The sequence below is a fragment of the Melanerpes formicivorus genome, unplaced genomic scaffold (genome assembly GCF_026170545.1).
Source record: "Melanerpes formicivorus ecotype bairdi unplaced genomic scaffold, bMelFor1.0.p_v2 SCAF_93, whole genome shotgun sequence".
NCBI classification, from domain to species: domain Eukaryota; kingdom Metazoa; phylum Chordata; class Aves; order Piciformes; family Picidae; genus Melanerpes; species Melanerpes formicivorus.
Genome location: NW_027142445.1, coordinates 1,669,008 through 1,693,119, shown reverse-complemented (window position 1 = coordinate 1,693,119; position 24,112 = coordinate 1,669,008). Strand labels below are relative to the sequence as shown.

The window sequence follows — 24,112 nt, the reverse complement described above, 5'->3', positions numbered from 1 at the left end:
TCCTGGCCTGCATCAGGAAGAGCGTGGCCAGCAGGAGCAGGGAGGTCATTCTGCCCTTGTACCCTGCACTGGTTAGGCCACACCTTGAGTCCTGTGTCCAGTTCTGGGCTCCTCAGGTTAGGAAGGAGGTTGACTTGCTGGAAGGTGTCCAGAGAAGGGCAAGAAAGCTGGGGAGGGGTCTGGAGCACAGCCCTGTGAGGAGAGGCTGAGGGAGCTGGGGTTGCTTAGCCTGGAGAAGAGGAGGCTCAGGGGAGACCTTCTTGCTCTCTGCAACTCCCTGAAGGGAGGTTGGAGCCAGGTGGGGGTTGGTCTCTTCTCCCAGGCACCCAGCCGCAGAACAAGAGGACACAGTCTCAGGCTGTGCCAGGGGAGGTTCAGGCTGGAGGTTCTACACAGAGAGAGTGATTGCCCATTGGAATGGGCTGCCCAGGGAGGTGGTGGAGTCCCCATCCCTGGAGCTGTTCAGGAGGAGACTTGATAGGGTGCTGGGTGCCATGGGTTGGTTGATTAGGTGGTGTTGGGTGAGGGGCTGGACGTGATGACCTTGAAGGTCTCTTCCAGCCTGGTCTGTTCTATTCTACTCTCTTCTCCTTGGGGGAAGCTGCAGATGCCAGCAGCTGGCAGGGCCCTGGGGACAGCTCAGAGCTGGGGACAGCTGCTTGCTGCCCTCTGCCAAGGGGCTTCACCCAGTGGCCCAGAGCTGCAGGCAGGGCACAGCTGATTTTGTCTTGGCCTTTCTCCACAGCTGAGGGACTGCTGCCAGGGAGTGGTGTTTGATGGCCTGCAGAGCCTCTGTGCAGGCAGCACGCTCTCTGCTCTCCTCTGCCTGCTCCAGGCTGTGGGAAACCGACCCCACATCTACTTTGTCAACCTGCTGCAGGACTATGGCTCTTGGCAAGCCAGGCAGGCAGCTGCAGAGGAGCGGGCAGGTGAGGCTCCTCATCTCCCTGCCTCCCAAGGCTTCTCCCCTCAGCCCTCAGCCCTGCCCAGGTGGAGCTGGCTCACAGCACAGCTGGGGAGAGGTGTTTGTAGGAAGCCTTCAGCCTCCTTCCTGCTGCCAGCACAGCAGGGCTGAGGCTGGGAGACTTCTCTCAGGCTGCAGCACTGCAGCTGGGGCCCAAGTGCAGGCTGCTGGGGCTGAGTGTCTGAGCAGCAGCCAGCTGTGCCCCACGCTGGGGCCTGAGCCCAGCAAGGCAGAGGAGCTGCCAGCCTGGCGCTAGCTTGGGGCTCTGGAGCTGGGAGCAGGGCTGGGAGCTCCCTGCTAGCTGCCGGCAGGGGGCTGGGCTGGGGCTCCTCTCGGCTCCCCCAGCACAGCTCTGCTGATGCTCTCTCCTCTGACCCCTGCTGCAGGCCGGGAGCAGGAAGCTGCAGCCAGGAGGGAGGAAGCCCTGCTCTGGGAGCTGGGGGAGGAGGAGTTTGCTGCCCTCCCGCAGCAGCAGCAAGCTCAGCTGGAGAGCAGGATCCGGCAGCTCCAGCGGCAGAGGAAGCAGAGGTCTGGAAGCCTTCTGTGGGGAGCTGCCCAGCACAGGCTCCCGGAGAGGTGTCCCTGCTCTGGGGAGCTGGGCTGAGCTCGGGGGGGTTCCGGAGGAGAGCCCCAAAGTGGCGATGCCGAGCGGCACAGGGGTGGTGCCTTCCCCCTGCCTGGCTGCCGGCAGAGGAGAGAGCTTCCTGCTGGGGGCTGAGAACATCTCCTGCTCCTGCTGGTGCCGAGGCCTCGGGCTCAGAGCCTGCTGCAGGCAGCTGGGCTCTGGGCTTGCCTTGCCCTCGCCCTTCGGAGGCTCTCTGAGTTCGTGGCCTCGGTTGCCATCCCCTTCAGCCCTCCCTCCCCCAAGCAGGGGGGATGTGCTGTGGGGCTGTGTGAGGCACAGCTGTGTGAGGCCAGAGAGCAGAGGTTTGCCTGGGTCACAGCTGGGCTCCAGCAGGACTCCTGTTTAGCAGGAGGGGAGCTCCTGCAGCCTCTGGGTGCTGTGACTGTGCTCTGGAAGGAGCAGGCTGTGCCCAGGGAGAAGGGCTGAGGAAGCCCAGGGCTGTGGGGGTGACTCTCAAGAGCTCTTTTCCCTTTGCCTCGCTGCAGGCTGCAGCTGGCTAGAGAGCAGCAGGAGCAGCAGCAGCGCTGCAAGGAGGCAGAGGAGCTGGAGCAGCAGGGCAAAGGCAAAGGGAAGAGAAGCCTGGTCAGGCAGGTGGGTGGCTGTGTGAGCAAGAGCCCTGGGCACCTTGCTGCTGAGCTGCAGCACTGCTGAGAGCCCAGCAGCCCCAGGCCCTGCTGGGCAGCCTGCTCCTGCTTGGGGCTGTGCTGGGAGACAGCAGCTGCTGCCTGCTGCTGCTGCTGCTGCTTCCCTGGGGGCTTTGCCACGGCCCTGTGGCTGAGCTGCTCTTCTGGGATCAGGCTGCCTCTGAGTCCTGGCTCCACACAACTGCAGGCATGCCCTGGGAAGGCCTGGATGGCTTTGCTCCAGCGTTTCTCCCTGCCCTGCCTGTGCCCTGCAGCCCTGAGCCAGGTCCCCTCTGGGAAGTGAGGTCTGCTCCTGCCTGTCTGGCAGGAGAGAGCAACAGGGCCAGCAGCAGGGCCCAGGTGTCTCTTGCCAAAGAGTCAGGGGTGCTGAGCAGCCCAGAAAGGAGCCCCAGGGCCTGCCCAGGAGGAAGGAGGGCTCTGGAGTTCCCTGCTGGGCTTGGAGCAGCTCCTCAGCTGCTGCCTCCTCGTGGGTCTGGCGCCGAGGCCTTGGGTTTCAGTGGAGCTCCAGTGGGTGCCAGCTGCCTTCTGGCCTGGGATTTGTAGAGCACCTAGCACAGGTCTGGGGTGAGGCTTGGGCTGCTCTTGCCAAGATCTTCAGTGTCCTGCAGCTTGGAAATGCTGATGGCTTTCTCCTGCTCCTCCTGCCCAGAGCACAAAGACATCGAGCGGCAGCAGCAAGGAGGCCCCCGGCAGGCAGCAGAGCATCCCCAAGAGGAGGACCGAGAAGGGCTCTGCCCAGGAGTGCTCAGCCTCTGCTGCACCTGGCAGGGAAGAAGAAGAGCAGCAGAGCAAGCTGGGCCTGGCAGCCAGCTGCTCAGGGGAGCAGAGCGAGCAGAGCTTGGCCCTGCGGTTCCAGAGCTACGAGGCGTCACGGCAGCATGTGGCTCATCTCTTGTCCTGCTGGGACAGGGTGCAGGGTGTCCCTGCAGAGCCAGGGGTGCTGCAGCCAGCAGGCCAGCAGCAGCCTTCCCCCCGCCTCAGGAGGCAGAAGTCTAGAAAGGAGCTCCAGAAGAGGCTGGGGGAGCGCAAGCTGGCCCAGCTGGAAGGGGAAGGTGCAGCAGGGGCAGGCGGCGGCCAGGCAGTCGGGGTGCCCTGCCTAGACATCGAGGTGCTGAGCTGTGCAGATGTGCTGAGCACCATCCTGGAGAGCAGGAGGCTGCCAAGGCCGGAGCAGGTAGAGCCCCGCGAGGCTCAGCGCCGGAGCCTGCCCCGGGGGGGCCCTGGGGCCTTGTGTCCCAGCGGGTGCCAAGGGCACAGAGCCTTGCCCAGGCTGCTGCTGCTGCCCCACAGCAGCCTTGTGGCTTGGCTGGGGGCAGCCAGGGAGTGCTCTCTGTGCAGGCCTCCTGCCTGCCAGCTGCTCTCCCGCTCTGGAGAGAAAGGTGGTGCCAGGCCAGCTCCAGGGCACTGCTTCCTTCAGCTGAGCCACTCAGAGCAGAGATTCCTCTGCAGGTGCCCCCTGTGGGCCCTGGCCCTGCTCTGGAGCCTGCCCAGCAGCCTGGGCTGGGGCTGGGGCTGTGCTCCACCTCCCTCCATCAGAGCTGGCCAACAGCTGAGTGTCTTTCAGGAGGGGTGAGGATGGAGGTGCCGGGAGCATGACCGAGGTTTGCTCTTCTGCCGTAGGTCCTGGATGAGCTGGGCCTGGGTCCCTCAGGGCCCCCCCTGCCCCCCACTGCTTTCTACTCTGTGGCTCACTACCCAGCCAAGAGAGAGCTGCCTGTGGCAGAGGCCGAGCAGCACTTTGTCCTCCTGCCACAAGGTGCCCCAGGGCCAGAAGAGGAGGCTGCTTCTGTGCGCACAGTGAAGGTGCCAGGGCTGGCTGGGGGCAGGGGGGGTGGCAAAGGCTCAGAGTGGAAGGGCAGTGAAGAGGTGCCAGGGCCCCAGGCCTGCAGCCATCCCTTCTGGCTGTCCAGAAGAGACAGAGCTCTGCTCTCTGCCCTGAGCACAGGGCAAGTCTGGGAGGGAGAGAGCCTCCCCTGAGGGGGTGCTGCCCCTGTGCTCTGCTGAGCCCCCCCTGCAGGGCTGGCTCTCAGGGCACATTTCCCTTTGCTCTCTCCCTTTGGGCTGAAGTTCTCAGAGGAGCAGGGAGCCCCAGGCAGAGGCCACTGGAGGGGGGCAAGAGCCTCCAGCAGCCAGGAAGCTGTGAGGAGGAAGCGGAGCTCTGGGGATGGCAGGAGAGCTCTGCGCAGGTCAGCCACGGTAGCCTCCATCCATCCCTCTGAGGAGGGCCGAAGGCCCACGGGCACTGTGCCAGCCCCAGAGAGCTGTGCCAGGTGAGCCGTGGGGGAGGAGGGATCCCTCTGCTTCAGGGCCAGCTTGCCAAGGAGGCTGCTGAGCCCAGCTCCCCCCCAGCAAGTGCCCAGCTCCTCCTGCTCTCCTTTGCTCCTCAGCAGTGCCTGAAGGTTCCTCTTTCCCTGCCAGGAGCAGCAGCTACCGCTGGGTAGTGCCTGCCCAGGGCCAGGTGGTGCTGCAGGTCCACTTCAGCTCGGCGCTGCTGGGCAGCTTTGAGCAGAGGCTGCACTTTGAGCTGCTGGGCACCAAGCGCCCCTACCAGCTGCACTGCAGGGGCAGCTGCCTGTACCCCACCATCAGCCAGGAGCCACGGTAAGGCTGGCCCCTGGGGCCATCCCGCTCTGCTGCCCCTGAGCTCAGAGCTGAGACTCTGCCCCTCAGCCCCTCAGCCCCCCAGCAGCTCTTGCTGTGCTTGGAGCTGGGCAGCGCTGCTGCTGCCTCGGCCAGCGCTCAGAGTGGGGGCTCTGGGAGCAGGTGTTGTGCTCAGAGCATCTCACAGCTCCTCACTCCCTGTGCCCAGGGAGGTGTTTCCTCGCTGCAGGCAGAGCAAGGCAGCTGAGGCCATCCTCTCCAAGGAGTATGTGCTGGGCACCAGGGTGTTCCACTTCGGGCCGCTGCTGTGTGGCAAGGCCAGGGAGCGGTAGGTGCTGCCCAGCCCAGCCGTGCTGCTTGCATGCAGGGGGGGTTGAGAAGGGATCTGCAGCACCTTGTGCTCTCAGGAACCTGCTCCCAGGGGCACGATTCAGGGCAGGCCCAGGCAGAGAGCTGGGGCTTTGGTGGCTTTGGAGGAGCACAGCTCTGGCCACTTGAGCACCTAGCAGGCACAGGAGGCTTGGAGGAGCTGGGGAGAGATGGAGCTGGGGAGGGATGGAGCTGCTCTTCCTGCCTGGGGGCTGCCTTGGTGGCCAGAGCCATGTGCTGCCTGCAGCCTGAAGGCAGCTGGGGGTCACTTGTCAGCCCCCATCTCAGCTTCAGCAGCTTTGTGGTGTTATTTCAAGTGCTGGGAGCTCTGTGGGCAGCCTGAAGGGAAGGCTTTCTCTGCTGATGCTTTGTAAAGCCTCCATGACTCTGCAGTGTCAGCAAGCCAGGATGGTTGGAGCTGTCAGCAGGGGACACAGACACCTGCAGAGCAGGAGAAATGGGCTTTCCACTTCCCTGATCCTCACTGCTGGATCCAGTCTGGCCTCAGAGTCTTGTCCCTGGAGCTGCTGCCATCTTCCTGCTCTTCACTTCCCTCTTTCCCTGCTTTCAGGGTTGGGAATGAAGTTTTGTCTGCAGGGGGGCTCTGGAGAGCTGGTGGCATTTGGACCCCCCAGGGAAGTGCAATTCCAAGTGTTTAAAAGCCAGGAGAGGATTTGGCCAGGCTGAGGAATTGCCCTTTTTGCCCTTTTCTCTCCACACTCTGTCCCAGCCCCGAGCCAAGAGGCATTTGTTAACGCTGGGACTCCTCTTGGGAATCCCCCCCTCAGCCTCAGGCTCAGCCAGGAGCTGGGCCAAGGCAGTCTGCTGGCTGCTGTGGAAGAGAGGAGCTGAGCTCTTTCAAACCTCCTGTCCCAGCCTTTCTGGGAAGCCTGCAGGGAAGGCAAGCCAGCAGAGGAGGGGAGGAATCCAGGTGCCTGCTGTGCCGCTCTTTGTGCAGGCACCTTTGGGGTCCTGGTGTGCAGAAGGCCTCTGGAGGTGGCCTGTGCACAGCTCTGGGATGGAGGCAGCAAGTGTGGGCTGGGCACTGAGGGAAGCTGGGAATGAAGGCAGGCAGCATGCAAAGTGCCCCTGGAGGTGAGGCTTTCTCTGAGGCTGCTTGTTGGAGCTGCCCTGCAGCCTTTGCCCCTTCTGTGGCCAGGTCCAAGGCTGTGCTGCAGGCTGGCAACCGCGAGCAGCTCTCCATCCGCAACGTCAGCCCCTGGGAGGCAGAGGTGCACTTCTCCTGGCAGCGGGGTGGCAGCAGGGGCACCTTCCTCTTGGAGCCTGCCAGCATGAAGCTGCAGCCTTATGAGAAGCAGGTAGGGGCCAGGCAGGGGGGAGCAGCAGCAGCAGCAGCAGCAGAGGCCAGGAGCCGTTCCTCCTGCTCACTGGAGGCTCTTCTGTGTTTCTCTTTGCGGGGCTGGGGCCAGGAGCTGAGCGTCTGGGCCTACCCCACTGCAGTTGGCCTGGTGGAGGACAGCCTCATCTGCCGCATCAAGGACAACCCAGAGCCAGTGGTCTTCCAGCTGTGCTGCCAGGGGGTGCAGGTGAAGCTGGAGGTCAGCCCCAGGCAGCTGCATTTCGCCAGGGTGCTGCTGCACAGGTCAGTCAGGCCAGGGGCACTGTGCCGGGGGTGGCTCTGCTGCAACTTGCCTTCCCCTCCCCTTGCCGTGTGGCTGCTGAGATGGGAGCCTGGCCAGCAGCCCTCTGGCTGCCAGCACTTGCCAGCCTCTTGCTCAGCCTTCCTTGCTGCCTTGGAGGTGCCAGGGCAGCCCCCAGCGCTGCTGCCCCGCTGCATTTGCATCTCCCCTGCCGGTGCAGAGGGAGCGGAGGAGCTGCTCTGGCTCTGCCTCCCGTGGCATCCCCTTCTGCCGGCCGGCTCTGCCCCAGGGCCTGGCCTCTGGGGCTTGTGGCAAAGAGCCGAGCCCGAAGGCTGGTTTCAGCGCCGCGGGGAGGGCTGCTGCCGGCGGCAGGGCTGCCGCTGTGCCCCCCAGCAGCTGGCACGGAGCCTTGGTGTCTCTGCAGGGAGCAGAGCAGGATGCTGCTGCTGCGGAACAACTGCCCCCTGCCGGTGGCCTGGAGGCTCAGCGGGCTGGAGAGCCTCGGCCAGAGCTTCTGGGTGTCGCAGAGCCAGGGCACGGTCGGGCCCCGCTCGGAGCTGGCCGTGCAGCTGTGCTTCAGGGCCAGCAAGCCTCTGAGCGTGGAGAAGAGGATCCGCTTGGAGGTGAGGGCGCAGGGCCCTGCCTGGCAGCGCTGGGCAGAGTGCTCTGGGCCCTGCAGCCTGGGCCTGAAGGCCCAAGGAGGAGCCCTCAGCAGATGCCTTTGTCCCCACCTTGCCTGGGCCCTTAGCAGCAAGAGCCCCTGGCTGGAGGATGCTGCTTGGCAATCTCTCAGTGCTGAGCAAGGGCTGAAGGGTGGGGGGCAAGAGGCTGGGGCCAGGCTTTGGCAGCAGTGCCCAGCAACAGGCCGAGGGGCAATGGGCAGAAAGCAGAAGCCAGGAGGTTCCAGCATCTGTCTTGTGAGGCTGCTGGAGCCCTGCAGCTGGCTGCCCAGAGAGCTTGTGGAGTCTCCTGCTCAGGCTCTTAAGGCAGAGCAAAGAAATCTCTGCCTGGGTTTTGCTGCCTGTGGTTGAGAGGCTGCCTTGCAGGGAGGCTGCTGTGTGCTGAGAGAGAGTTGGGTGTCATTGCCACCTGCTCTGGGACACCTTGTGGGTGCCTCCCAGGGGCTTTACACACAGCTGCTGGAGACAAGAGCTCCTCAGGTGGTGCCTGCCAGAAACACTGAGGAGAAGGACTCCAGCAGGGTTTGTGTCTTGGTGCCTCAGGTTTCAGATGCAGAAAATGTCCAGGGTGTGGTGCAGGTGGAGAACATCCAGGTCCTGGCCGAGGCCTACGAAGTTGCTCTGAACATCACCCTGCCTGAAGGTCAGTGGCTGGCCCCAGAGCAGAGGAGTTCAGATGGATTGCATGGCCTTGGCAAGGGGGGAGGGGAGGGGAGGGGATGGGATGGGAGGGGATGGGAGGGGAGGGGATGGGAGGGAACAGCAGTGCAGCCTGGCACGGATCCATGACACAGGCCTCTTGCCAGCTGTGTGGAGTAAAGCCCTGTCAGGCCACACAGAGCTTTGCCTCTCTCATCTCTGGCCCTTGAAGTGTGCCCCTTCCTGTTGGTTTGATGTGGGGGCTTTGGAACAGCAGGGGTGTGCAGAAGCAGCTGGCAGCTGCTGAGGGCTCAGCACAGCACATCAAGTGGTTGGAGCTGTGCTTGGAAGCAGGGAGGTGGAGGCTGAGCTCCTTGGCTGCCAAGCCCTGCAGCTCCTCTCTCAAGAAGAAGAGAAAGGGCAGCAAAGGAGCCAGGGCAAAGTTGCAAGGCTGGCAAGTTGCTGAGCAGGGCTTGGTCCCAGCTGAGATCTCCAAATGTTTGTCTCCTCCCCATCCCCTCCCTCGCTCTGGGGGTGTCCTGCAGGTGCAGAGGGCTGCCTGGACTTTGGAGTCCTGAACGTCCTGGGGAGTGCCAAGCAAGTGCTGACCCTGAGGAACCAAGGGCAGTGCAAGCTTGCATACAGGTTGGTCCAGCTGCCTGCTCTGGGAGTGCCTGGGGCCACCACCTGCCCAGGCCTGCAGTCTGCTCCTCTGCATGGCTGGAGGCTGTTGCCCTGCTGGGGGTGAGCACTGGCACTGTCCTGAGCTCCAGGCTCCAGCCACAGCCCAGTTGCTCACAGCTCAGCAGGCAGCAGAAGGAGAGACCCAGCCCCTGGGCTCTGTGGTGCAGGAAGAAGAGTGTGGCCAGCAGGTCAGGGGACATTCTCCTCTGCCTTTCCTCTGCCCTAGGGAGAGCACATCTGGAGTCCTGGATCCAGGTCTGGGCTCTCCAGTTCAAGAGAGACTGGGAACTGCTGGGGAGAGTCCAGCAGAGACTAGAGAGATGCTGAGGGGCCTGGAGCAGCTCTGTGAGGAGCAAAGGCTGAGAGCCCTGGGGCTGAGAGCCTGCAGAAGAGCAGCCCCAGAGGGGAGCTGAGCAATGCTCAGCAAAAGACAAAGGAGCTGTGGGGAGCAAGAGGCTGGGGCCAGGCTCTGCTCAGTGGTGCCCCCAGGGACAGGAGAAGGGGCAGTGGGCACAAAGTGGAGCCCAGGAGGTTCCATGTGAAGAGGAGGAGAAAGTTGTTTGGTGTGAGGGTGCTGGAGGCCTGGAGCAGGCTGCCCAGAGAGGTTGTGGAGTCTCCTGGTGTGGAGAGCTTCCAACCCCCCCTGGGCACTGTGCTGCTGGGCAAGCTGCTGTGGGTGCCCTGCTGGAGCAGGGGCTTGGACTGATGATGCCCAGAGGTCCCTTCCAACCCCTCCATGCTGGGTTCCAGGGTTCTGTGCCCCTGAAGTCGAGGCCAGTCCCTGCTGAGCTCTGTTGCCCTCCTTCCAGGGCCAAGTCCTTTCTCTTCAGGAGACTCTTTAGAGCAGGATGAAAAGCCTGGGGGTGGAGGGCAGCTGGCAGCACTCAGCACTGCCTGGCTCTGCCAGGAGCTGGGGCTGGCCTCTTGCCTTTTGTTGCTTGTCACTGGTGCCATGCCCAGTGCTGGCTGTGCTGCTGGCCCCTGGGCTGCTCACTGCAGAGATCTTCTCCTCCCTTCCTCCTTCCTTCCCTGCCCAGGTTCAGGCTGCGTCCCGCAGGCCCCAGCACCCAGGACCTGGCCTCCCACTTCACTGTGCAGCCCCAGCAGGGCCTGCTGCCTCTCTCTGAGCGCCCTGTCGCTGTCCAGCTGCTCTTCCACCCTCAGAGGGAGCTCAGCATTGAGGACAAAGCCGTGCTGCTGTGCCAGGTGAGCTGCCTGGGGCGGGCAGGGTGAGCACAGCCGGGCTGAGGGGGGCAGGAGGACATGGCTCTGCTGGAAGGAGAGCTTCAGCTGGGGACTCTTCTCTCCTCTGTGCACAGCAAAGGCTTTCAGAAAGCAGCTGTGCTCCTTCCTGCCTGCCAGGGCCTGGAGGGGCCAGGAAGAAAGCTGGGGCCAGACTTTTGCCCAGGGCTGATGCTTTGGAAGTAGAAGAGGGAGATTGAGGCTGGAGAGGAGGAGGAGGAGGAAATGTTTGACACTGAGGGGGGAGAGAGCCTGGCCCAGGCTGGGCAGAGAGGGGGTAGCTGCCCCATCCCTGGGAGCGTTGCAGGGCAGGCTGTCTGGGGCTCTGGAGCACCTGCTGTGGTGCTGCTCAGCTGAGCAGCTGCTGAGGGCCTGCAGGGAGGTTGAGCAATGACTCTTCCAAGGCCTTCCAGGCTGGGCAGAGAGGCTGGAAATGCAGCTCTGGAGGAGGCCTCCAAAGCAGGGCAGGAGTTGCTGGGCGGCTGGGCTGTGCTGCCAGGACAGAGGCCGCTCTCTGCTTGCAGGTGCTGGAGCCCAGCCTGCGTGCAGGAGGGGAGCCCATGGCCAGCATCCCAGTGAGGCTCTCAGCCAGAGCTGTGCTCAGCCAGTACAGCATCAGCCCTGCGGCGCTGCTCGACTGCGGGGCCATGGCCAGCGGCACCAGGAGAGCCTGCAGCTTCCTGCTGCACAACACAGGCCTCCTGCCCTTCCAGTTCCTCATCTGCAGAGCAGAGCAGGGGGCAGCTGAGCCCACAGAGCAAGGGTGAGAGAAGGCCTGCAGCAGCCTTCCTGCTGGAGGGGGCCCCACAGCAGGGCTGGGCTGTGGCAGGCAGGACACACAACCAGGCTGCGCTGTGCCTCCTGGCCTCGGCTTTGGCTTCCTGGCTCCCAGGCCATTGAGGTGCTGGAGTGTGGCCAGAGCAGGGCAAGAGGGCTGCTGAGGGGCCTGGAGCACGTGGGCTGTGAGGAGCAGCTGAGGGAGCTGGGGGAGGGCTTCAGCCTGGAGAAGAGGAGGCTCAGGGGAGCCCTTCTGGCTCTCTCCAACTGCCTGCAGGGAGCTTGGAGCCAGGTGGGGCTTGGTGATTTCTCCCAAGCGACAGGAGAAGAGGAAAAGGCCTCAGGTTGTGCCAGGGGAGGGTTAGGGTGGCCATGAGGAAGAACTTCTTCCCCTGGAAGGTTGTCAAGGCCTGGCCCAGGCTGCCCAGGCCAGTGGTGGAGTCCCTGACCCTGTCCCTGGAGGGCTTTCAAAGCTGCTGCTGAGGGCCATGGATCAGTGGTGCCCTGGTAGTGCTGGGCTCAGGGCTGGACTGGCTGATCTGCAAGGTCCCTTCCAGCCAAGCAAGTCCATCTCCTGTGAGCCCTGGCTTATTGCCTGCCTGTGCAGCTGGCTTGTGAGCAGGGTGTAGAAAGAGGCCCCAGGATCCTCCTGGGGATCCTCCTGGCCCTGGGGCTGGAGCCCATCTGTCCATCAGCTGCAGGCACAGGTGGTGCAGGGGGCATGAAGAGCAGGAGGACTTTCCTGCAGGGGGAGGAAGCTTTGGCTTTGCAGGGGGGCAGGAGGAGCTCAGCCTGAGGGATGTTCTCTGCTCTCCCCTCTGGTGCACCCCAAAGGAAGTCCTCCCAGGCCCAGCGGAGGCAGAGCTTGGAGGGAACCTCTGCTGCAGCCAGGCTGAGCTGCAGGCAGGTGAGTGGCTGCTGCTGCCCAGCACAGGCTCCTCCACACTGTGCCCAGGCTGGGGGCTTGTCCCCATGGCGTGGGACACGCTCTGCATGCTGGGCCTGCACCTTTGCTTGGCTTCTTTCTCCCCTCCTGGGCTGTGCTCTGGGCCACGGAGTCCTCCCTGCCTGCCCTGGGCCCAGCTGCAGGCCGAGGCCTGGAGTCCTCCTTGCTGGGAGGCTGAGGGGGAGGCTGTTGGCCATCAGCCTCTGCTGGCTCTCTCTCTGCAGGCTGGCCTCACCCTGGGCATGTTCACTGTGTCCCCTGCCTTTGGCTGCATCCTTGCTGGGGAGCAGCAGCTGGTGAGAGTGGATTGCGCCGCGGGGCCGCCAGGGCCGTGCCAGGAGCAGCTGCTCATCGACGTCAGCCACAGGGACCCCAGGGACAACCCTCTTGGCATCCCCTACACCCTGCTGGCCGAGTCCTGCCTTCCAGGTAGGTGCTGCCCACAGCTGCCTGGGGCCAGGCTGCTGCTGCTCAGCACCCAGCCTCAGTCCTGGCAGAGAGCAGCCAGCCTGAGCCCGAGCTCCCCTCTCAGCCTCCTCGCAGGTTCTTGTCAGCTCCAGCAGTGGGAGAGGCTGGGAGGGCTGCATGGAAGGAGCAGAAGAAAGCCTTTGGTGCTCAGGGTGCCTGAGCTCCCTCCTGACAGGCAGCTCCCCTAGCCAGGGCTGGCTTTGGCAGCTGCCTGGGCAGAAAGGGCTTCTCCAAGGGCGGGAGAGGCCCCCAGGGGGCCCCAGGGGCAGCTCAGCAGGAAGCTTCTCCTTGCTCAGCCCTCCCTCTGCTCTGCTCCGCTCGCAGCCTTCGTGGTCGATGACATCGAGGCCATCTTTGAGGGGCACCAGATCTGCAGCAGCAGCAACCTCTGCCCAGGCCTGCAGAGAGGGCAGGAGCAGCAGGGAGTGTTCCTCACCGACCAGAGGAAGTTCCTCTTCCCTGACGTGCTGGTGGGGCAGCGGGCCACGGCGCGCTTCAGCATCTGCAACAGGAACAGAGTCCCCTGTGATGTGCTGCTCTCCATCAAAGCCAGCCCCAGGAAGGTAGGGACAGGAGGCCTTGGGCACTCTGCAGCCTGCCTGACAGCTGCCCTCTTCCCCAGCCTCATGGCTTCCTCTTGCCCAGGCTAGGCCAGCTCAGCTGACAGCTGGGCTGCATTCAGCGTGTCCCAGGCAAGGCTTTAGCTCAAGGCCCCTGGGTGCTTGGGGGGAGAGCTGGGGCCTTGTGAGCCTCTCCTGGAAGCACAGAGAGAGGAGGAGCTTGCCCTCAACTTTGAGCCAGGGCTCCCAGCAGAGCCTTTTGGGGGGGGCTCAGCCTCTTCTCCCAGGGAGCAAGTGCTGGGACAAGAGGCCATGGCCTCAGGGTGTGCCAGGGGAGGGTTAGGTTGGACACGAGGAGCAATTTCCTCCCCTGGAGGCTTGTCAAGGCCTGGCCCAGGCTGCCCAAGGCATCTGCAGGGGGGTTTCAAAGCTGTGGAGCTGGGGTGCTGAGGGCCATGGTTTGGTGGGGAGCTGGCAGTGCTGGCTTCTGGCTTGGCTTGAGGATCCTAAAGGCCTCTTCCAAGCCAAGCCACTCTCTGATTGCCTGAGGCTCCCTGCTCTTTGCCCCTTCTCTTTAGAGGCCAGGGGCAGGGTCTTTGCAGGGTTCTCCATGCAGTCCCCACCTCCCATCTGTGCTGGGGCTCTGCCCAGTGCTCAAAGCAAGCTTTGCACTCCTGGGCTTGCTGGCAGCCCCCTGGCTCAGCACTGCTTGGGGTTACCCCCCTGAGATGGAAAGAGCCTGTCCAAGGAAACAGGCAGGGGGTCAGGCTGCCTGGGGCTGCTCCTCCTCATCCATGCATGGCTGAGGCAGCAGCACCTGGGGAGAAGCTTCCTCCTAAGCCTCCTCTCTTGGCTCCCCCAAGCTGAAGAGCCGCCCTGGCCAGGTGTTCCAGGTGGATCCTGCCCAGCTGTGTGTGCCCAGCTGCTCCCAGGCCTTTGCCACTGTCACCTTCAGCCCACAGAAGGTGCAGAGGTACCAGTGCACCTTTGAGGCCTGCCTTGATGCTCAGAGAAGGTAAGTCACCTCAGGAGAGCTTGGGAGGGAGCTTCCTGACGGCTTCTGGCTCTTGGAGTGGCCTTGGGCAGAGTGCTTAGCACCCCAGCAGGGAGGGGTTTGGAAGGGACCTCTGGGGCTCAGCCAGCCCAACCCCCCTGCCTGAGCAGGGCCCCCACAGCAGCTTGCCCAGGATCCCAGGGTGCAGGGGGGGTTGGAATCTCTGCAGAGGAGACTCCCCAAGCTCTCTGGGCAGCCTGCTGCAGGGCTCCAGCAGCCTCCCACTCAAGATCCCCTCTGGGGCTGCTCTTCTCCAGGCTCAGCAGCCCCAGGGCTCTCAGCCTCTGCTGCCCACAGGGATGCTGCAGGGAAATCAGCAGCTGTGGCTCTGAGCTCCAGCAGAGCAGGGAAGGCAATGTCCTGCTGCAGCCTGCAGCAGGGACTGTGAGGGCAGTGGGACATTGACCCAGGCTGCCCAGAGAGGTGGGAGCTGCCCCCTGCTCAGCACCACTGCAGCTCAGGTTGGTTGTGGCTCTCAGCAAGCTGCTGGAGCTGCAGCTGTCCCTGCTGCCTGCAGGGGCTTGGGCTGGATGAGCTTCCAAGGTCCCTTCCAAGGCAAAGCATTGCAGGCTTCTGTGAGCCCGAGGAGCCAGCAGGGGCTGGGGGACTCGGGCAGCAGTGGAGCTGTGCAGCTCCAGCTGAGCTGGAGCTTGCCAAGGACAAAGGATTGGCTGCAGTGGCTCTGTGCCCCGGGGCAGCTGCCCTTGCTGCCTCCTTGCTGCTGTGCTGAGGAGGTGATCTGCTGGATCTCCTGGGGGGCAGGAAGAGCTCTGGTGCTGAAGGAGCCATTGGCTCCCCTCTGACAGAGCTCAGCTCCTCTGCCCTGGGCCCCCTGTGTGGCCTGGGCCTGCCCTGCCCTGGCCCAGCCCTTGAGTGGCTGAGCTGGGGCCAGGTCCAGCAGCTTGCTGCCCTGAGGAGCAGCTCCTTGGAGATCAGCTCCCTGCTGGGGTCACTGAGTTGTGCCTCTGGCTTGGCCACTTCCTGCCGCTCCGCTCCTGCTGCGGGAGGAGAGGAGCCAGGGGGAGCTGTGTCCTGGGGGCCAGGAGCCCCAGGCAGGGCAAGGGCAGCAGCTGGCCCTGGCCTCCCTGCTTGCCAAGTGAGCAATGGCTCTGCTGCCCCTCTCCTGCAGCCCTGCAGCAGGCAGAGCACAGAGCCTGAGCTTCGAGATCAGCGGCGAGGGGAAGGTGCCGGAGGTGAGGGTCCTGCGCCCGGCGCGGAGGGACAGGAGAGGGAACCCCCTGCTGCTCTTCAGGAAGCTGCCCCTGGGGGCCTGGGAGAAGCTGCCCCTGGTCCTGCAGAACTCTGGCCCTGTCCCTGCCCAGGTGAGCAGCTGCTGAGGGAACTCTGCTCGGGGAACAAGGCTGCTGCTGGGGAGGAGAGGGCCCAGCGCAGCCGGGGGGGTGGGCAGGTGCCCCACGGCTCTGCAGGTGCCCTTGGAGCCCAAAGGAAAGCCTTGGCTTGTGCTCAGAGCCCCTCTGTGGCAGGAGGACGACCTCCTGAGCTTCTGCTGTGGCAAAGCAGTGGGCAGAGGCCTGTTGCCAGCAGCTGCCTCCAGGAAGGTGCCCTCAGCCCTTCCCTTGTGTCCTCCTCTCCTTGGCCTCGGCTGCTGCTGGCCTTGCCGCTCCTGAGCCAGCCCTGGGGCTTGTGCTGCTTCCTTGCTCCCTGCCTCAGGGAACAGCCTGGGAAGGGGCCTCAGAAAGTCTGCTGGAAGCCCCTGGCTGCCTTCTGCTTGCCAGGAAGGGAGTTCCTCTGAGAGAGGCTTTGGAGGGGCAGGGCTTCCCCAGGCTCCCTTCTCCCCTTTTGGCTGGGCTGGAGGTCATCCTCCTGTCCTGCTGGCACTGGCTTGGCTCTGCTCCTGCTTTACCAGGCTCTGCTGAGCCTCACTTGTGGCTTAGTCCCCTTGTGCTCCTCACTTTGGGCCCTCCTGTGCTGCCTGCTGCTGTTTCCATCAGCTCCCAGGGGCTGTGGAGCCTTGGCTTTGGTCTGGTTTCACTCCAGCCTTGTGCTCAGAGCTGTGTTGGAAGGGGGGCAGCACCCTGGGCTCCCTGTGGTGGGACAGCAGCAGCGTGGGCTCAGGCCCTGGGCCATGCTGTGCCCACCCCAGTGTGCTCCTGCTCTTTTCCCAGGTGCTGCTGGACCTGCTGGATGAGGAGGGAGCTTTCTCCTTGAAAGCCAGGCCCAGCACCAAGTGCCTCTACCAGGCTGTGGGCATGGAGGACTCTGCTGGAGAAGGTGAAGTCCTGGAGCATGAGATGTGCTCACCCCCCCAGGGAGAATTCCTCTCCTGCTGCTGGCTTGGCCAAGCAGCAAGCAGCTGCTGGCCCTGGGCTGTGTCCTGGGGCTCTCTGGGCTCTTGCAGAGGGACGCTCTGCAGGGTTGCAGGTTTCCTTCTGGCAAGCTCTGGGAAGTGTTTCTCTTCCTCTGGACATGGGGGCTTGAGTCCTGGGGGGCTGTCAGCACCTCAGTGGAGCATCTGAGCTCTCTGCTGCTGCAGGTGGGGAGTCCCCAGCCTGGCAGGAGGCAGCCCCTGAGCCCACAGCCAGCCAGCCAAAGCCCAAGGCACTCTCTGAGTCAGCTCTGCTGAAGGCAGGAGCTGGCTGGCTGCAGCTTGAGCCAGAGCTGAGTGCTGAGCTGAGCTGAGGGCAAGCAGCAGGGAGCTTGCTGCTGGGGTCCCAGCCTTGTGAGCCTGGGAGGAAGGTCTGGGAGCATTGGTGAGGCAGGCTGTGCCTAGAGGCAGCTGGGCTTGAAGCTGGGCTTCCTCTTGTGCAGCATGGCAATGTTTGCAGTGCCTCACCTGTCCCTGCTGTCCATCTCTGTGCAGAGAGGAAGCTCCACACTGCTTCCCTGCTCCTGCAGTGTGGGCAGGCAGCAGAACTGGAGGTGCTCTTCAGAGCCAGCCTGCCCCAACGCCTGGAAGGGAAGCTGCAGCTGGCAGTGCTGGACAACCCTGCTGGGGCCAGCACCATCAGGCTGCTGGGGGCAGGCTGCCAGGAGGACTTCAGCCTGGACAACATCCAGGGGCTGGTGGCAGACAGGGAGGAGGAGAACCTCCCTGAGAGCAGCCTGGAGGAGGACAGCCTGGAGGGTAAGAGGAGAGGCTGCCAGGCCGGAGCAGGGCACAGGAATCTCCAGGGCTGGGCTCAGGCTGTGCCGGCACAGGGCTGGCCCAGATTTAGCAGCCAGCTGCTGTCCCCTGCTGGAGCCTGCAGAGCAGCCTTGCTTGGCAGCCCCAGGGAAGCTGGCCTGCCCAGGCAGGAGCTTGCAGGCCAGCAGGGAGGGCTCCCAGAGAGCAGCTTTGGGCTGAGGACCTCTGCAAGGAGGCCTGCCAGCCCCCGGGGTGCTGTGCAGAGCACAGCTGATCCTCTGTGTCCTCTGGGGGTGGACTGCTGCTGGCTAAGGAATTGCTCACAGCCAGAGGGCAGTGATCAGCAATGTCCAGATGGAGACTGGGGACGAGGGGTGTCCCTCAGGGCTCCATGCTGGGCCCAGAGTAGCCCTGCAGAGAAAGCCTTGGGGGTGCAGAGGGTGAAAGTCTGCCCAGGAGCTGCCCCCTGAGCTCACAGCCCAGGCCCAGCCACGTCCTGGGCTGCAGGTGCCAGAGGAAGGAAGGCTTGGAGAAGGCAGAGCCCTGAGTGGCTGTGGTGTAAGGGGGCAGCTGGGTCTGCCTGCACACTGAGACCTTTCTCTCTCCTTGCCAACAGCTGCCCCAGGGCACCACATCCAGTTTGGGGCCTGTGCCCTGGGCACCCCCTGCTCCGTGACCTTCAGCCTCACCAACCGCAGCAGGGAGCAGGCCCTGCGCTTCCAGTGGCTGCCTGAGGCCCCCTTCCACTTCTGCCCCCAGGTGAGCCTGGCTGTCTCTGCCCCCCTGCTGCCCACCCCCTGCCTGGCTGTCTCTGCCCCCCTGCTGCCCAGCCCCTGCCTGGCTGTCTCTGCCCCCCTGCTGCCCACCCCCTGCCTGGCTGTCTCTGCCCCCCTGCTGCCCACCCCCTGCCTGGCTGTCTCTGCCCCCCTGCTGCCCACCCCCTGCCTGGCTGTCTCTGCCCCCCTGCCTGGCTGTCTCTGCCCCCCTGCTGCCCAGCCTCTGCCTGGCAGCTTCCCAGGAGCTACTGGGGAGCCACCAGGGAGCAGTGAGAGCTCCTTTCAGTGCCACCCAGGAGCTGCCCTCCCTGGTTTGCTGGGGCCAGAAGAGGCTCCATGCTGTGGGAGGTGGCATCCTGTGGTGCTGTTCCTCTCTAGCAAAGCCCAGATGAATACTCAGTCAGATGCAGTTTCACACAGTCCCAGCATGCTGGGGTTGGAAGGGACCATCTGGGCATCATCAGTCCAAGCCCCTGCTCCAGCAGGGCACCCACAGCCTGCCTGGCCTTGGCAGTGATCCCAGGTTGGTCTTGGCTCTCTGCTTCTCCCTAGGTGGGGCACCTGCATGCTGGCTGTGCCAAAGATGTTACAGTCACCTTGCAGTCAGAAGTGGAGGTCACCTTCCAGAGGCACCCTGTGAGGTGTCTCTTGTCCAGGATCTGCTTCCAGCTGCCCCCAGAGGAGGTCCCTGACTGGGACGACCGCCTGGGCACCCTCAAGTGGGTGGATACCACCAGGGCCCCAGGTGCCAGCTGGCCTCTCAAGAAGAAGGTGAGAAGCACAGCAGCCAAAGCTCCCTGAGCTGCCCCAAGAGGAGCTGCTGCTGGCAGCAGATCTCCCTCTCTGCTGGCCAAGAGCTGCTCTTCCTCCTGGCACTGACTCCATCCCTGAGGGCAAGCAGCAGAGTGTGTGAGAGGGGAGGAGGCTGCTGGGGGCTCTGAGGGCTCAGCCAAGGTGGGGAAGTCTCTGACAAGAGAGGCTTTGGCCACAGGCAAAGCCTAAGCCAAGAGCTGAAGTGTTGCAGCCTGTCTTGGATGGGAGCTCACAGTTTTGAACACATTTGCCCAGCCTGCTGCAGCTTGGAAGGGCCCTCTGGAGCTCAGCCAGTCCAACCCCCTGCTCAAGCAGGGCACCCCCAGCAGCTTGCCCAGCAGCACAGGGGCCAGGGGGGGTGGGGAGCTGTGCAGAGAAGGAGATTGCACAACCCCTCTGGGCAGCCTGCTCCAGGCCTCCAGCACCCTCACCCCAAAGCCTCTTCTCCTCCTGGGTGCCAGTTTGTGCCCATTGCCCCTTGGCTGTCCCTGGGCACCACTGAGCAGAGTCTGGCCCCAGCCTCTTGCCTCCCACCCCCTGCCCTCCACTTGAGCTGTTGGTCAGCACTGAGCAGATCTCCATTCCCTGGAGGGCAGATCTCTCTCTCTGGTTCAGTGCCTTTGCACTCCCAAGGAGTTCAAGCCCCTGCTGCTTGCTTTGGGGTGCAGAGCAGCAGCAGCAGCACTCTGCTGTGTGTGCTGAGCAGCTCCCTGGCCCCTTGGGGCTGAGCTCTGAGCCTTGTCTGCACCAAGCAGGGCAGCAGAGCTGGCCAGGCCTCTGGAGAAGAGGGCTGATGCTTGGCCTCCACAGGCATCCAGGTCTTTCCCAACCCAACCCTCCTCTGCTGTTGGCTGTGGGCTCTCTGCTGGGGGGATCTCAGCAGCAGCTCCTGCTCTGCCTTTCCTGCTTGTCCAACACACTGCTCTTGGCTGCTGCCTCTGCCCCAGCTGCTGAGCCATTGTCAGACCTGGGCCCCAAAGCTTCTTGCCCAGCAGAGGGACAGCACTCAGAGACTTCCCAAAGGAGTTGGTTCCCAGCCCCCAGTGCCCTTTCCCAGCCCCCAGCAGCGTGGCTGATGCCCCACAGGAGACTTCTCTCTGGGAAATCCTTGCTGCTAGGACAGGAAGGAAAAGGAGCTGCTGGAGCTGCTCCTTCTTGGGCTGCTCCAGCCCCAGAGCTCCAGGAGGGAAACTGACTCCTGCAGGAGTTTCTAGGGGCCAGGAAAAGCAAGGTCAGGCCCTGGGAGCCAGGGGCAGTCCCCAGGGCTGTGTTTGCAGCGCTGGTGGCTTTGGCCAGCAGGTGACCCCCAGCCTCCAGCAGTAGGCTCTCCTGCTGCCCTCTCTGGGGGCTGAGGCCTGGGGATGGCCTTGGTGGCCCCTGGGTGTGGCTGCTGCTGGAGGCTGCCTGCTCAGCCTGGCTCTCTGGGCTCTGCTCAGTGACTCTTCCCTCTTCTCTTGGCAGGTGCTGGAGCCAGAGGCAGAGCCAGCTCACACTGTGCTGGAGGGCAGCAGCCGCGAGGTGCAGCTTCTCCTCAGCGCTGTTGTCACCGGCGCTGAGCTCCAGCTGCCCCCAGAGGAGCTGGGGAAGCCTTCCTCTGCATCCAATTCAGAAGATAAGGCTCCTCAGGGTTGAGAGGCAGGATGATAGAAGGAATTAATTCATTTTATTCATCATAATTTCCCTGCCCCAAAGGTTAATAAACTTCGTTCTCATTTGTTTGGGCTCGGGGATCCGGTGGGGAATCCCTTCCCCAACACCTTGGTAACGCTAACGATGTGAACACTGTAGAGAGAGGAAGGATTCCCTCTAGAGTGACTGCCCTCCTGGTAGCAAACTCAAAGCTGAAGGGAGAGAGAGTGGTGGTGAATGGTGCCACAGCCAGCTGGCAGCCAGGCACCAGTGGTGACCCCAGGGATCAGTGCTGGGCCCCATCCTCTTTAACATCTTCACTGATGATCTGGAGGAGGGGATTGAGTCAGGCATCAGCACATTTGCAGCTGACACCAAGCTGGGGGCAGATGTTGGTCAGTTAGAGGACAGAAGGGCTCTGCAGAGGGGCCTTGCCAGGCTGGACAGATGGGCAGAGGCCAACAGGATGGCATTCAACAAGTCCAAGTGCCAGGGGCTGCACTTTGGCCACAGCAACCCCATACAGTGCTACAGGCTGGGGTCAGAGTGGCTGAGAGCTGCCAAACAGAGAGGGACCTGGGGGTGCTGATTGACAGCTGCCTGAACATGAGCCAGCAGTGTGCCCAGGGGGCCAAGAAGGCCAAGGGCATCCTGGCCTGCATCAGGAAGAGTGTGGCCAGCAGGAGCAGGGAAGTCATTGTGCCCTGGGCTCAGCACTGCTGAGGCCACACCTTGAGTCCTGTGTCCAGTTCTGGGCTCCTCAGGTTAGGAAGGACATTGAGAGACTTGAAGGTGTCCAGAGAAGGGCAACAAGGCTGGGGAGAGGCCTTGAGCACAGCCCTGTGAGGAGAGGCTGAGGGAGCTGGGGTTGCTTAGCCTGGAGAAGAGGAGGCTCAGGGGAGACCTTCTTGCTCTCTACAACTCCCTGAAGGGAGGTTGTAGCCAGGTGGGGGTTGATCTCTTCTCCCAGGCACCCAGCAGCAGAACAAGAGGACACAGTCTGAAGCTGTGCCAGGGGAGGTTTAGGCTGGAGGTGAGGAGAAAGCTCTTCCCAGAAAGAGTAATTTGCCACTGGGATGTGCTGCCCAGGGAGGTGGTGGAGTCCCCATCCCTGGAGGTGTTCAAGGAGGGATTGGATGTGGCACTTGGAGCCATGGTTTAGTTGTCAGGAGGTGCTGGGTGCCAGCTTGGACTTGATGATCTCAAAGGTATTTTCCAACCTCACTGATTGTATGATTCTATGATTTCCTCAGCAGGGCTGGCAGGTGGCAGGGCTTGGCACTGCCTTTGGGTGCAGCCCAGGCTCTGTCACCTTGCACAGAGAAATCCTTCCCACTGCAGCACCTTTGGCTCTTTCTCCCCTTTCAAGGCCTGCAGTGAGAGATGGAAAGGAAGGAAGTTACTCTGCTCCTGCCCTAGTCAGGAGCTCTAATGTCTGCACTCTTTTATAATTCAAAGTGATGCTGGTGATTATCTTATATTCCCTTTCTCTGGGAGATACATTCCCTGCCTCTGCTGCTGGGTGAGGGGCCAAGGATCACAAGCTCACAGGATGCTAGGGGTTGGAAGGGACCTCTGGAGATCTGCCAGTCCAAGCCCCCTGCCAGAGCAGGAGCAGAGAATCCAGCACAGGTCACACAGGAACACATCCAGACAGGGCTGGGAAGGCTCCAGAGAAGGAGACTCCACAACCTCTCTGGGCAGCCTGCTCCAGGCCTCTGGGACCCTCACAGTGAGGAAGTTCCTCCTCTTGTTGAGGTGGAACCTCCTGTGCTGCAGTTTCCATCCATTGCCTCTTGTCCTATCCCAGGGCACAACTGAGCAGAGCCTGTCCCTGTCCCTTCCTTCCTGACCCTCAGCTATTGATAGACATTGATCAGATCCCTCTCAGCCTTCTCCTCTGCAGACTAACCACCCCCAGGGCTCTCAGCCTCTCCTCCCCAGGCAGTGCTGCAGTCCCTTCAGCATCCTTGCAGCCCTCCCTCAGACTCTCTCCAGCAGATCCCTGTCCCTCCTGAGCTGGGCAGCCCAGAGCTGGATGCAATATTGCAGGTGAGGTCTCAGCAGGGCAGAGCAGAGAGGGAGGAGAACCTCCCTGGCTGTGCTGGCCACACTCCTCTGAATGCAGCCCAGGACCCCCTTGGCCTTCTTGGCCCCCAGGGCACATTGCTGTCCCATGCAGAGCTTGCTGCCCACCAGCACTCCCAGCTCCTTCTCCTTGGGGCTGCTCTCCAGCAGATCCCCTCCCAGCCTGTGCTGCTGCAGTTGATTCTTCCTGCCCAGCTGCAGGACTCTGCTCTCATCCTCCTTGACCCTCCTTAGGTTCCTCTGTGCCCACCTCTCAGCCTGCCCAGGTCTCTGCACACCACTGTGATCCATGCTGGAACCTGCCAAGCAGATATTTGCCAGAGCAAAGAGGAAGTTGGGTGAAAGGGAAGTTGAGTTTTCCACTTCCTGATGTGCAGAGGGTGCTGCAGCACTCCCTGCTGTAAGATGACCTGCAAAGACTCCGTGTCACTGTGTGTCTGCAGGAAAGGAGGCTGGAGCCGGGGGGAGGTTGGTTTCTTCTCTCTGCTATCAGGTGATAAGACAAGAGGAAATGGCCTGGAACTGTGCCAGGGGAGGCTTAGGTTGGGGATGAGGAACAATGCCTGTGCTGCAAGAGTGGTCAGGGACTGGCACAGGCTGCCCAGGGTGGTGGTGGAGTCCCCAGCCCTGGAGGTGTTCAAGGAAGCTGTGTGGCCATGGCACTTGGGGACAGGGTTTGGTGGCCATGGTGGGGTTGGGTTGCTGACTGGACTGGGTGAGCTTAGAGGCCTTTTCCAACCCAAACAGCTCTGTGGTTGTGTGACATTGTGGCCCAGGGGAGCAGGACAAAACTGCTGCAGGAAATTTGCTGCTGTGGGGCTCTCAGCCTTTTATCTCAGGAGATGCTTCTTGACTTGGGTAGTTTCAGCTGAGTGGATTGCACAGGATGGAAACAGAGCCTGCCTGCAGCGTTCAGGATGGGTTAATGAGCTCTAGACAAAAGCTTTCCCTCATGCAAAGCTCTTTGCCTTGCAGAGGCTGTGTCTGACAGTGAGACATTGCCATCTCTTGGGCAGGTGCAGCTTCAGCACAGCCTCTGCTGAATTCCTACACTAATCCAGATCTCTGAAGTGGAGCTGAGGAGTAGGGAAGGGTTGAGTCTGTCACTGTGTCCTGCTGCTGTGGCCTGGGGGGCTTCTGCAGCTCCCTAAGCAGCATTCCACTGGGAGGGAGCCACCCTGTAGGGCAGCAGGGCCGCAAGGTTGCTGCATCCCCTGACCCTAGGCAGGGTCAGCATGTCCTGAGCCTACCTCTGAGGACTTCTGTAGGGCCCAGAGGCGGTCATGGGCAGGCACAGAGGTTCCCAAGGTGGCCTTGCATGTGTGTGTGTGTGTGTGTGCAGACACACAGCAGACCTGCTGCAGAAGTCAGGCTGGGGGTTGTCAGGCTGGAGGCTGTCAGGCTGAGGGTTGTCAGATTGGAGGTTGGCAGGCTGGGGGTTGTCAGACTGGAGGCTGTCAGATTGGAGGTTGGCAGGCTGGAGGCTGTCAGATTGGAGGTTGGCAGGCTGGAGGATGTCAGATTGGAGGTTGGCAGGCTGGAGGATGTCAGGCTGGAGGATGTCAGGCTGGGGGCTATCAGGCTGAGGGTTGGCAGATTGGAGGTTGGCAGGCTGGGGGTTGTCAGACTGGAGGATGTCAGGCTGGGGGCTATCAGGCTGAGGGTTGTCAGATTGGAGGTTGGCAGGCTGGGGGTTGATCTTCCACCTCAACATGAAGAGAAACTTCTTTGGTGTGAGGGTGCTGGAGCAGGCTGCCCAGAGAGGTTGAGAAGTTTCCTCTGGAGACTTTCAAGCCTCACCTGGATGTATTTGTGAGTGACCTGCCCTGGGTGCCCCTGCTCTGGCAAGGAGATGGGAGTGGATGAT

The 24,112-nt window shown here is 62.7% G+C and overlaps 1 protein-coding gene across 1 annotated transcript in view; it reads left to right on the top strand.

Annotated features, from left to right (window-relative positions):
- LOC137455229 (hydrocephalus-inducing protein homolog) overlaps positions 1-20,343 on the top strand; it is a 60,568-nt gene extending 40,225 nt beyond the window's left edge. Inside the window, exons 39-63 of the mRNA XM_068165849.1 lie at positions 746-929; positions 1,351-1,492; positions 2,075-2,180; positions 2,883-3,407; positions 3,854-4,036; positions 4,301-4,503; positions 4,652-4,834; positions 5,043-5,162; positions 6,363-6,522; positions 6,634-6,806; positions 7,229-7,427; positions 8,028-8,127; positions 8,669-8,768; positions 9,845-10,013; positions 10,574-10,812; positions 11,661-11,733; positions 11,997-12,201; positions 12,565-12,803; positions 13,664-13,815; positions 14,984-15,176; positions 15,981-16,086; positions 16,676-16,939; positions 17,556-17,698; positions 18,268-18,486; positions 19,990-20,343. Of these exons, the coding sequence (XP_068021950.1) occupies positions 746-929; positions 1,351-1,492; positions 2,075-2,180; positions 2,883-3,407; positions 3,854-4,036; positions 4,301-4,503; positions 4,652-4,834; positions 5,043-5,162; positions 6,363-6,522; positions 6,634-6,806; positions 7,229-7,427; positions 8,028-8,127; positions 8,669-8,768; positions 9,845-10,013; positions 10,574-10,812; positions 11,661-11,733; positions 11,997-12,201; positions 12,565-12,803; positions 13,664-13,815; positions 14,984-15,176; positions 15,981-16,086; positions 16,676-16,939; positions 17,556-17,698; positions 18,268-18,486; positions 19,990-20,160 (4,551 nt within the window). The 3' untranslated portion in view covers positions 20,161-20,343. The remainder of the gene's footprint in view (positions 1-745; positions 930-1,350; positions 1,493-2,074; positions 2,181-2,882; positions 3,408-3,853; positions 4,037-4,300; positions 4,504-4,651; positions 4,835-5,042; positions 5,163-6,362; positions 6,523-6,633; positions 6,807-7,228; positions 7,428-8,027; positions 8,128-8,668; positions 8,769-9,844; positions 10,014-10,573; positions 10,813-11,660; positions 11,734-11,996; positions 12,202-12,564; positions 12,804-13,663; positions 13,816-14,983; positions 15,177-15,980; positions 16,087-16,675; positions 16,940-17,555; positions 17,699-18,267; positions 18,487-19,989) is intronic.
- Positions 20,344-24,112: the final 3,769 nt, after the last annotated feature.